The 12,352-nt window shown below is 41.5% G+C and overlaps 1 protein-coding gene across 6 annotated transcripts in view; it reads left to right on the top strand.

The window, feature by feature from the left end:
* The window catches only part of PTK2 (protein tyrosine kinase 2), a 204,724-nt gene that overhangs the window by 70,724 nt on the left and 121,648 nt on the right, over nucleotides 1–12,352 (top strand). The window contains exon 4 of one of the 6 annotated variants that reach the window (XM_050708969.1): nucleotides 3,337–3,449. The exons of the other annotated variants lie outside the window; for them this stretch is intronic. Within the exon in view, the coding sequence (XP_050564926.1) occupies nucleotides 3,404–3,449 (46 nt within the window). The 5' untranslated portion in view covers nucleotides 3,337–3,403. The remainder of the gene's footprint in view (nucleotides 1–3,336; nucleotides 3,450–12,352) is intronic. 6 annotated transcript variants of the gene reach the window in all.

The following is a 12,352-nucleotide window of genomic DNA, read 5'->3' as shown; positions in this document are numbered from 1 at the left end:
CTCTTCCTCCAATGGGAAAAACAATTCTCGGAGCAGACCGTAAATGCGGTGCAGGCTGTTACCCTTCTGTTCCTCGCAAGGACAGTCAGCCCGCTGGAATGCCATAAAGTTGCTCGTAAAATGTGTCCTTTGTGACTGTGCAGTTTTCTACCAGTTTGCAGGGCTAGGGCCAGGCTCGCTCAGGTGCTGAACATTTCTTCCCTCCTTATCAGTATGCACACACCTACTCCAGCTCATCACCTGGCCATAAATACCCACTTGAGTCTGCTCCTGGAAATGCCTGGGGGCGCCCATTGCTTTGCAAAATTAAAGCCAAACTGGAGAAGGGCTGGATACCAGACACTTCAGGTTGTTGATTTCTGTTAAAGTCTTTCTTCTTGAACATTGGTTGCCCGGTGTAACTTGGCACTGGGTTTTTCTATGGACTATAATTATTTCTGGCATTTTTTACTGCTACTTTGCGTATTTTCCTTTTTCCCCTTGCTCCCTTTTGGCCACGGAGATGCTGTTTGTACTGTCACTGTGAACTGGTTTGTAGCGTGTAAGAGGAGAATATATAAATGTTATAATAAATTGATTTATAAGTTCACCTCTTTCTGTGAAAACATACTCTTCTTAGGAGTATTTCCAAAGCAATTTGTCATCTCTTTAATCCAAATTTTACATTAAATCACAAGAACAAGGAACTTAAACCTCTCCCACAAGAAGTCCTTCAAAAATTGACAAACCTTTTCCAAAATATTTTTTTTTTGTAAATACAGGTGCTTCTTAGGCCTGATAAAGGGACATGAAACAGCAAGGTAAATGTGCAAGCTAAAGATATGGAGCATGTTCTTACTTTTAAATCAAATTTACAGAACAAATCCAGTTCTAACAGTATGCCTTTCATCTGGAAAATGAAGAACAAGGTTGTTTTTTGTTTGTTTTTCCTGGACACTTACCCTGGTTTATAAAAGCAATAAGTCTAGTTAATTCAAATAATTCCTTGATATCGAGTATATTGTGGGTGATGGAAAATGAAACAATTGAAAGCAGGGCATGCTAGTGAACAGTTGTTTGACTGCAGTGTTTTTGAAGTTCTCTGTTCTCAAATACTGTTAAAGTAACTTAATTGGTAAAATGGCTGTGTTAAAAGCAAATAACCTAGTTCACAGAAGCATTAAGGTTGGAAAAGACCGCCGAGATCATCTGTTCCAGCCGTCTCCTACCACCAACATCATAAACGTAAAGAGAAACTGAATCTGTCCCAAGTTTTTGCTCAGTTTTGGTATAAGCCGTCTTCGTCTCTGAAATCCTTGAGCTTTGAGGTTCATTTGCTGAATTAAAGAAAAAATAATTTCTCAACAAACAGTGAGCACAGGCCTGGGGGAGTGTTGGCGAGGAAAGTGCCACAGCTTGACTTGGCCGCGAGACCTTAAATCCCGTGAGGAACTCCTGAAATGCAGCTCCCTGACGTCCCGCAGGTACATGGTAGGGGATGGCTGGAATAAATGAGAGGTGGGGAAGGGCCGTGGGCCCATTTCTGTAGTGAAGAAACATGCAGCTAGCTGTGCCTGAAGGGTTTTTCTCCCACAAACACCCTTTTTGTGCCTATCTTGTTGCAGAGACGTGTGGCCGGGAAGCAGCCTGCAGCTGAGGCTCTTGTAAGGAAATAGGTTTTTCACAAGAAATGGAAGAGGGAAGTGTTCAGTCTCATTTACGAACTGACATCTGAAATGAGGAATTGCTGTTTTGCACTAATGAATCAGAATTTGCTCCTCATTCTTCGCACTTTTTGTAGTCTTGCGGTAGGTGAAAGATTGTGGCTGGGGGATGCTTCTTTAGGGTCTGCCCTTTTTTAGCTGGAAGGACAGCAAAGCACAAAGTCTCGTTATGTTCCCTGCTCTGGACTCTGCTTTACATGAGCAAAATGTGCTTCTATCCATTCCTTAAAGCAGATGAAACCCGTTTTCTACTGGAGTGTGGAGATAATCTGCAATGTATTTCTTTGGAGTAAATCTTCCTAACTCTTACTGTCTCTGATTTTATATTTATGTAGAAGGAACATAGGCTCTGCGGCTACCAAAACCTTAGTTTGCTGCTTTTCACCCCATTTTGGTGTTCCTCGTTCCTCTGAGCAGCATCGTGTGTGACATTTTAAATGGGTTTTTCTCCTTGACTGGCTGTTACCTATGAAACCCCATTTGCTCCAGGAAATATTCTGCAGCTGTTGAAGACGTAGTGCTTTGAGTCAGATTCAAACAAATGCTGAGCATCTTTAAACCATACTTTGACTTTTACGAACTACTTGGAAATAATTAGAGATTAGGTGTGCTCCTGCTGCCATTGACTGTGCCAGGCATATTTCAAACGCTTGCTTGTTTTATGTCACGTGTTCAAATGATCTCTGCCCCCAAAATTTACTTTTAAAAGGTACCATAGCACTCCTACAATGTTCTTAAATCACAATCCCTTGCTGAAGATCTGTAGCTAGTGCTCTGGTAGTTAACTCTCAGAGGTTTTGTTGATTTTGGTGCAAATTACAGGTGCTTATCCCTGTCTGCTTTCTATCAGATGCAAACAAACCTTGTCTGCCCTGTTACCCAGGAACCCCATCCACTTTTGCCCCATATCCAAATTCCTGGAGTTAATTTCTTTGATAAGAATGTGTCAGAAGATAAAACTTCAGTGCCGGAACTGCGGTGCAGTGTTAGTAAAGGCTCCGCTCCTGAGCAAGGGGAAATTGTTGTTTTGGGTAAACTGGATAGTCAGACTTGTTTGTTCCTTTCGGGCTGTGCCCTCAAGGACTTCAGCTCATGCAGTGTCTAATCTGAACCCGAAGTCAGGAGATGCCTCAGTTTTTAAGAGTTAACGTTTCTAGAGATAGGGTGTTCTGATGCACTTTTGGGAACATATTTGGTATTTCACAACTATACTTTCCATACCTTGTTATACTTCCTTTGTGTACATTTTATGACACCATCAATGTTTCATGTTACAAAGCAGAGCATCCTATTAATTTTTTTAGAAGACATTTGTGTCTCAGAAGAACACTGGATGCTGATGTAGCCATAATTGTTCAGTTTACAAATGTTTCAAACCCTAAAATTACAAGATAAATTGCTTCTCTTGCTCCACTCTCAGGAAATACAAGAATAATCTTATTAATAAGAAGAACAATCTTAATAATTACTATCATTATGTCTGAATATTTAGTGTATTATATACAATCCTTTAACATATGTTACAGAAACAAAACCTTTCAACTTTATCAAAGCCGTAATTGTAAGAAGTTTATTATTCGTCGTTGAGATGGAACATGAAAGTCCTTTGCGGTTTCTGTTCCTTTTTGTTCAGTATGAAGGGTTGGCAGTAGAGACGACGTAGGTGACCTAAGGAACCATCCATCCTTACTGGTAAGGAGATGCACACGGGAGCTTCCCAGATCAGCAGGACCCCCTCATGGCGAGGTAGGTCAGGCATTGGAAGGTGGGCATTATTTCAGCCAGGAGGCCAAACACTGTACAAGTTCGGTCAGTCTGCCTCGAGTGTGTTACTTGTTTCACCCAGCAGCTCCTCTCTGTTCTGTCTTCTTTTTCACCCTCCTTCTGTCTGCTGGGATGGGATGCTCCCTGGATATTTTTCTGTGCCAATACACCTGTCTTAAAGATTCTTGGTCTCTTTCTCAAACCTGCCAGCTTAGTTGGCCATGTGCATCTGGGTACCAGCTAATAGTTGGTAAATAGCTTTAAAGGAGGAGGAGAAAAAAATAAGGTTGAACACAATATTCGCATTTTTAATATTCATATTTTAACCAAATATTTCTGCCTTCTTTAACCATTGCAATGGAAGAGCTCTCCTTCTCTGCCCAGCTCTGCCTTCCCTCCTCCCTTTTCCTCCCTCTCTTGCCCAGGTGAGTAAATGGGCTCCCCAGCATCAGTACCAGTAAACGCGATTTAATAGTTTAGTGTCAGAGGCTCAGAGCTGTCAGATGTGGACTGCAAATGATCCGTGCAGCTGGACTGGAAAAGAAGCAATTTCACAAAAACCCAGCCCTCGCTTTTCTCCCCATTCTGTGCGTGCAGAGGATGTTTTCTATCCCTTGCTTAGTTATTTTCCTCCCACCCCAGCCAGGTGTAGTCCAAGAAGAGCAATGAGCCGACATAGCTTGCAGCTGCCAAGAACGGGAAGCCTCCTCCTCCTCCCTACTACTGGCCATGTGCTTTTGCTGTTTACTTTGTGCTGGCTCCAGAGCTTCTTAGAGCTCTTTTTGAGCCACTTCGCCGCACTTAGATAGAAAAAAAACCACACACACACAACCCAAAACCAGAAAGAAGAAGCCCGGACAGATTTCTTCTGTCTTAATAAGTAAAAGCAGCTCAAAAAGCGTTTAAGCAGCAACAGGAGGCCACGGAAGGGAAGCAAGGGTTGCCTCGTCAGGCAGTGTGGATGAGGAAATGCTTGGCAGGGAGGAATGGGGGGTAGCAGGCTCTGCAGCTTTGGCAGCAGCAGGGACAAATTGGTTATATTAAATTGGCTCAGCAGCCTGTGGTGACAACTTGCTTTCCTTTGAAAAATGAGCTCAAACTTCCGTACAAATATATATATATATACTTCAGAAATAATTACATATCAATTCTGTTGTCTGCAGCATCCTGTAGAGGTAGATTTGAGAAACAAGACTTGAATTCCTTTAGTGGTACTTGAACATCAGACTATACATGAGAATTTCAATTGTGCTTGCAAACGTTTGACATTTAAAAAAAAAAACACACGAAACACCTGAAAGTATTGAATAAGTCACGGGGCATCTTTGATTGATTTTTTTTTTCATACTACTTTGGGTCCTTGTAAGGATGAGAATATACTTTGCATGTTATCTGGTAAGTAGATGTGCTTTTTTCTCAGATTTTTGGATTTTTCTGAATTGTTCAATGCAAGAAAAATGTCTACTTTGACTTCATTTAATTTTCTGACTTCCAGTCAAAGCCTTTTCTAAGCCTGGAAATAATCATCCTTCACTAGCAACAAATGACATGATAAATGTGGTCTATGAAATGTCAGGCACGGGAAGGCTTGCAAATCTGGTATATTTGTATTTTCAGCTGAACTTTAAGGAAGAACCAGGGATCACGCTTCAGCTTCAGTGGTAGAAGCAAAAGGTGAAGCTTTTATGGACATTAAGAATGTAAAAAAGTGCATCACGTCAGTGGTCCATCTTGCTCACTGTTCTCTTTGACAGCATCTCTCATCTGTGAATGTTTGAGGATACCACATGAGGGTGGCTGTTACCTGCAGTCTCTTCTCCTTCTGGTTCTTCAGCATCCACTGTTGTTGCATGAGAGACTTCGGAGGGGTCTTGTAGTATCTGTTTAGGCACCCATTCTCCCTGAATTTGCCCCAAAGCTTTATGAATTTGCTGAGACAGTCTGCCTGTGTTCTCCTTCTCATGCTAAGAAAAGGTCTTCTGTCAGAAACTAATAAATTAGTTTAATCAAGTATCAACTAGTTCTCTTGTTAGGGGACTTCGGGTTCGGTTTATCCATCATCTCACGGATTTTGCAAATACTGGTCAAGTTCCCCTGCTCCCCCATCTCCTCTCCTCACACCTTGAAAGGTCCCAGCCTTTTTAATTCCCCTCACACAGCTGCTGCTCTGTTCCTAATCACTCAGTTACCCTTTTTTTAGGACTTCGCGGATATTTGTCAGATCTGGTGGAAATCTCATTGGCTTTTCTACTCTGTTGCACCCTGAAGTTAAAATAGAATAAACTTCATCTGCGGTTCTCTGCTGGCAAGGGGCTGTACGATGCTAAAGATAGTAGTCACTCACCTCCAGCCTTTGGTGAGCACTGGCAGAAGTTATGCCAAGTTATGAATATCCTGAAGACCCAATTCCAGGCTAAAATTAATCATGCAATGAAATACAGTATCCTTTGGTTGGAATACCTAATATTTTACTCCTTTGTGGCATCTTCTGTAAAGCTAGCTTGGAAATAGGGCTTGGAGTGATGGGTCCCGTTCCTCCAAACTGCAGAGAAAAAATGAATCCTCTCTACAGTGGAGGGTGTCACAACTGAACAAGTTCTCATTTGGTGCAGAAATGTAGGTATTTTCAGACATACTAAAGCACTCGTGAAGGTTTTTGTTTTCATGTGTTCTCCATAGCTACAGCAAATGACTCTTACAAGAAGTTTAAACACGTTAAGAGTACAGATCGCAAATATGTAAAAACTCCCTGCTTCCTGAAGCTCGGGAAGTAGTGCTTTCATTACTGGACCCTCTTGTAACAGGGTCTGTTTTCAGGCCAAGTGCTACTCAGCATTTTTAAAATTCCAGGTTTTTAAGTAGCCCCTGATGTTAATGTGCCTGCCTGCTTTAATAAGGACTGAAGGAAGATTGGGTTGTTTGTTCTGAGTAATGCAGGCTTGTGGAGGTGTCGTCTCTGTGTAACATCAATTTATTACCACCTGGTGTTTCCGCAAATTGTCAGTGTGGGATGCAAATTGCACTGTTCATTTGTATGTTATAGTGGGGAATTGATTTATTGTTTCCAAGGAAATATAAAGTAGAATAAAAACGCACGATAAAGTAAGCTTCATCGTACGAGTCTTTTAATTGCCTGCCTATGATCAGATGTATTATAAAGTGGTGCAACAAATTCTGGTGGAGGTAGGGAAACCTGCTAAGTAAGCAGTCATTTCTTCAGGTTTGCCTTAGTTCCTGGCTTGTCCTAGGCCATGAAGATCTCACACCGACTATCTGTCACCCGTGTCCTTCAACAGCCTGGCGTGATGAGGGACAAGGCACAGTAGTGGCTTTGGACATAAGTGAGTGTTGATAGCTCTGTCATTACATCTGTGCTCCTTAGAGCTGCCAAACAATGTGTGAAGACTGGATTTTACTATGATTTTTTTCCCCAAAATTTGCAGCAACCAAACTACCTGATGTTTCTGACCCTTCCAAGTTCCACCCTGACCATGATCAAATATTCTTGAGGTGTTCCCATATGATTTCATCCATTTTAAAGTGACAAAAAGGATGAAGCTGAATTGCCACAAAATCATCCCTGCTGTAGAGGATTGAACCCTCGTTTTTATTTTGCAGACCAGTGTTTCGTGAGTATTATGTTTCTCTTTCAGAGGCTTTGTTAGAGGAATTTTTATCAGGCATCGTGCCTCTGACTTAACTGTTAGATGAGATGCCAAACTTGAGAAACTACCGTACCTGTTCTTTGACTAATTAACCTAATTCTGCTTATTCTTCTGTCTTTGGGTGCAGTAGATGGAGACTTTAGGAGAAAAGGACCATTAGCTAAAGAATGGTGTGGCTTAGGTCCTCAAGAACAACATGAGGAGCCAAGAGCTCTGATTCCTAAAGGGATTCAAGGGAGCTCACAATTTACCCAGCTCTTCAGGATCTTATGTGAGGATATAAGGAGACACACGGTACATGCCCAGTTCCAACAGCAACAGCTCTGCAAATAACTGATACTTCTTGTGTGTGTGGAGATGCACAGAAGTATCATCTCAACAAGCTGTAATTAGAAGGATTTTTATGGTTGGCCTACATTAAACAGCCATTCAGTCACTTGAATGAGAATCACTTTGTGCCTGGTCCGTACATTTCTCTGTATGTAACAGAGGCTGTAATTACTGGCTTTGGAAAACACTTGAGCCGGAATAGGCTTAAGTAAAACTTCTTACAGGTCACTGATTTTTGTAACAGGCCGTTGCCATACAGTGCGACAACGTGACCATTGTCATGCTCTGTTCCCCTTCAGTACTTACAGTGCCTGTTATCTGATGTGCCCTTCTGGTTTCCATGAAAAATGGAGATAACGTGGGGGCAGTTAATGCTGTATTAAAATGGATCCAAAATTAAAAGCCTGTGCAGCTGAATGTTGTGACATGCGGGTCTGGGATGGCATCATTCAGTAACCTAAAACTAGGAAGGGAAGGTTTTGAGTCAAATGGCAGCAAAAGCCAAATATTTTAATCTGTGATACTGCATAGCTGGAATACCTTAATACTTCCCTGAACTGCCTCTGGTTCAGGCATGTCTCATTCCTAATCTCCTGGAAACATGCTCTCATTATCACCAATTCTAATTTATTCTTTGCGTTTGGTTTTCTAGAAAGACAGTAAACACTCACTACTCACTGCTCCTATTTACTTACTCTGCAGCTGTTTAGAAGAACTTGTGCTACGTAGGGCATCCATTGAGCAATACTCAGTAAGTAGTATTAAAGTTTGTCATATTGCTTACTTCACCGTCTTGTTTTGATCGGTAGGCCTGCTGCCAGTTTTTTTGAGAACAATTTTTACTGGTCACTTCTGTGGTGCCTTTTAAGAAAACTTCGTTATAATTTTGTATACCTTGCTAGAGAGATTTGTAAGGTCATTAATTGAAGATGTAAAGGAAGATTAGTGTTTACTTGGATTTCAGCGGTACCAAGGGACCTCAGTGCGTGTTCAGAGTGCTGTTGAAAACTGTAGCAAATATCTGGCTGGATACCTTGTGCTAATTAAAGACACTGGTTTTCTTGTATTCCCAACACAAACGATGTTTCCTCATTATCAAATGTTTCATATTAAAACTAGGAATTGGTGCCAACTCCAAAGGGAGTTGCTGAGTGGTGCAGATTATGCAAGCACATTGCAATGAAATTGGGTTAAACTGAGTCTGAAGGTATGTCAGGACTCATCCCAGGGGAGCCTTAGGACGAGTGCCATACTGGATATTGCAAGACAAAAGGATTGCAAGACATCTTACTGGATTTGAATTACTGTTTGACAGTACAAACAGTTCAGCTGGTTTTGAATGCTCTTTAAAACTTTTCTCTACCTTTTTATCCCAAGGTACAGACAAATGCTTCTTTAGCACTTTGCAAAGGTGATTTACAGGTTCTTATGAATCTTGAATACAAGTTTCACCAGTAGCAGCTATACATGGAATACGCCCTTGTTTCAATTAATTTAGGGCATATTTATACTTAACAATTGATTTTTGCTGAGATACGCTTGCCTTGTGTCGCAGCCTACAGGATGTCATATTGCTTTGTTTCATATGAATCTTGTAGTTTGCATTCTCTCTGAATTCCTTCTTCATGCTCCCCTGAACACTTAATCTCCTAAAACACTGATATAATTGAAACAGATTTTTGTACGTTTGCACCTTGCGTTGCTAAACTTCTTTTGACTTTGGTCTCTGTCTTTCCTTGTTGGCTTTTCAGTGTATTTCTCAAACACATAATTGTGTTTGAAGAAGGACTATAAATTTCTGCTTTGAACTGAACTGAGACCTGGAGTTAGTAAGTGCTTGGGCAATGTTCTACAGGAAAGAAGACGGTCAGGAATTGTCAGTCACAGGCCACTCTCCCATTTCATATTGATAGAGTGAAATATTCAGTGGGTCAATTTAGACTAAAATAGATATAAGAACTCATTATTTAAATGGCTTTAATGTGGCTGGCCAGGCTGCTTTATACTTTGACCTGGGGGCCTCAATAAGTGCTTCTGACTGCAATTAATGTACTTTAAAATAAATATATGTATGAGGGAGGGAGTGGTGACCAGGAAAGGGACCAGAGAGGAGGCAGCAAGGGAAACGTGTGCCTTCTTGGCTGTGTAGGTGCAGGCAGCCTTAGCGAGAAGGGTGGATGTAGCCAAAAGGTGCCGAAGCTGGAGCAAAGGATCACTGCTTTTTTTCCTTTTGAACATCAACAGCAGCTGAAAGAAAAACAAGAGAAGTAAGCTTGGTAGGAGACAGTGAGTTTCCAATGTGACTTTTGGAAATAGCTGAAATTATTGACTTTCTGAAGGCAAAAGTGAACGTAATGGGAAGAAATGCCCTTTTTGCTGTCTTTCTCTGTTTATCCCCGGTTTGAAATCAGAAAACTCTTAATGGCTTTTTCAAAGTTTCATCCTTAAATCTGTAGCAAGATTTTAAGTTAACATAAGATAACTTTAAAAAGAAAAAAGAGAGAGAAGAAGAACCTTGTGCTTGCACCCCTGGAGTGCTTGCTGCTGCTTTCCTGCAGCACGTGCATGTTCTGGGGGTTCACTTTTGATGTCTCAGCTTTTCCCACCTCTCCATTTTGTTCTGTTAAATACACTAGGACAGTTTTCTTAGGAAGAGTAGTGTGGTCCTGGTAAGATAGGGAGTCATCCAATTTATGCCCAAGAGCAAGCATTGGGCCAAAACCTCAGAAACTACCACCACCACCAAAAAAAGTATCAGGACATGGCATATCAAGTGTCAGCAGCGTGCAAAACTTAACAGACTCCTAAAAATACAATCTTTGTAATGGGGAAAATATTTACAGTTCTGCCTAACATCCTCACTTTCTGTGAGGTTGAGATAGACAAGGTAATATTTGCAAGGTGAGCTCCAGCAGGATTTAATGCAAGCTGTGAAAATGGATTGAGCAGTACGTTTGTGAGATGTTCACTGTCTGATGTGAGGCACATTATGGATAATTTAGGATTTTAGAGTGTGGAAGGAATTCTTAATGTAGTCTTCACCGAATAGCAAAACCGAGCCCCCCTCCGAGCAGGGGCAGGTGCCGGGGCTGTGCTCAGCCGTGCTTCCAGCATCTCCAGGGCTGGAAGCTCCCCGGCCGCTCTGGGAAACCCAAACCAGTGCTCACCCCCCCGGATAACACAAAATCTTTCTATTACATTTAAATGGGACCTCCTGTTCAGTATTTTGTGCCAAAAAGGGCTTTGTGTCAGTCCGATAATGCAGCGTTGTTCATTGAGGGTGCAAGTAACCTGAAGGGTTTTAACAAGTCTCAACTACTTTAGTATTAAAGTACTTACTTTTAAATATTTTTAAAAGTATTTCAAGACTTGTAGAATTTCCACACCAGGACCAATGAAAAAATTAACTCTGGATTTATTTGTAGTGGGAGGTTTCTTCTGAGCCCAGTTAGTTTCGGAGGCCTGAAGTGAGGTGTGCCAAGTTATTTTTGACAGAGCGTGACAAGAAATTTTCATAGATGTGGCTGCCTTCAGGCTGGAGGTGGGGATCAGAACACGGAGATCGAGCAACGTTATGAAACTTGAGGGCACTTCCAAAGGACAACGTGAAGTCACGGTGTGAATAATTATGGCTTGGTTCGTTGTCACGCAAACTTGCTGACACCACGCTGATGGCGATCCGCCAACACCGGCATGAGGAACTTTTTTATTTTATTTTATTATTTTCGGTAAATTGTCAAACGGCTGATAGAGAAGACGTTATTGGCATTGAAAAGATTGCCCCGATGGGACTACGCTAACTTTTCTGTCAGTGTGCTAATCACATTTTAATTAATTGATTTAAACATTTGTTATGACCTCTTTTTTTTTTTTTGACGGTCTCATCAGTGGAAGTGACTTAGTTTCTGAGTACTCAGAGCTGGTAGTGAAATGTGACTTTGAACTTTGCTTGTTTGTACTACTGAAAGTCATAATATTGACTTTGCTCCCGCTGCAGTCATCAGACGTGGGGCTGTGCAGTGCTGGTGAGATGTCAGCAGGAATTAGGCTGAGCAGCAAATGACTTGCAAACAGAAATTCAGAAGTAATTCAATTAGTTACCTCATCATTCTGGGGGTTTTGACAAAATGATTTTGATTATTCTTTCCTAACGTAGCTGATATGTGAGTAATGACAACAGCTGCCATTCAAAACTGAATGGTATTAAAAACAAAGCACAAAAAAGGTCAACAGTGCTTTCTTGCTGCAAAGTACAGTTGTTTTTTGGGGAAAAAAAAGGCTTTATCTTCTAACCTCACGTAACAATCTCCCATTTATTTCCCTAAATGTCAGGTACTCTGCCAGACGATGGCAGGCTGACAGGATGATAATGTTCTGGGGAGCGACTGCAGCATCTTAGCAGAGCCACCAAGTATCAGCAGGCCAGGACTGGTTTGCTCCACTCCTCTCTCCAGGCTTGCAATAATTTGTCTTTATGGTACCGAGGAACTGCAGAGTGTTTTGTAACGTGTGAGCACCAGGAGGTCAGTAGTGTTTAGTTTGGGACACACAGAGCGAGAGCTGGCACGACTTTGCATACAAACAAGTTTGACCAGCCTTGATTTTAGACCACTGGGCTTGCCCCTGCTCTTTTATCACCACGATATCCAATAAAACCCAGCATAATTAAGTCTCCGTGTGTACTGTAGCTTGTTTCTGCTCCGTAATAGTGTCCTGCTTGGCTATTTAATACCAGGAGAACTGAAGCTGTTCTTTTTAAACTGAGGTCTGTAATGGCAGGATTACAAACCAATCTGGTTTGAATTCAGAAGAGCACAAGGAGGCATCCTGGTCTTGTAATCCTACTTTTCTTTGTATCTTAAATAACCAAGCAGATCTTGTAAAATAGTA

The sequence above is a fragment of the Cygnus atratus genome, chromosome 2, assembly GCF_013377495.2.
Source record: "Cygnus atratus isolate AKBS03 ecotype Queensland, Australia chromosome 2, CAtr_DNAZoo_HiC_assembly, whole genome shotgun sequence".
NCBI classification, from domain to species: Eukaryota; Metazoa; Chordata; class Aves; order Anseriformes; family Anatidae; genus Cygnus; species Cygnus atratus.
Note: the sequence above shows the minus strand (reverse complement) of the source record. Positions and strands in the feature narration are given on the sequence as shown.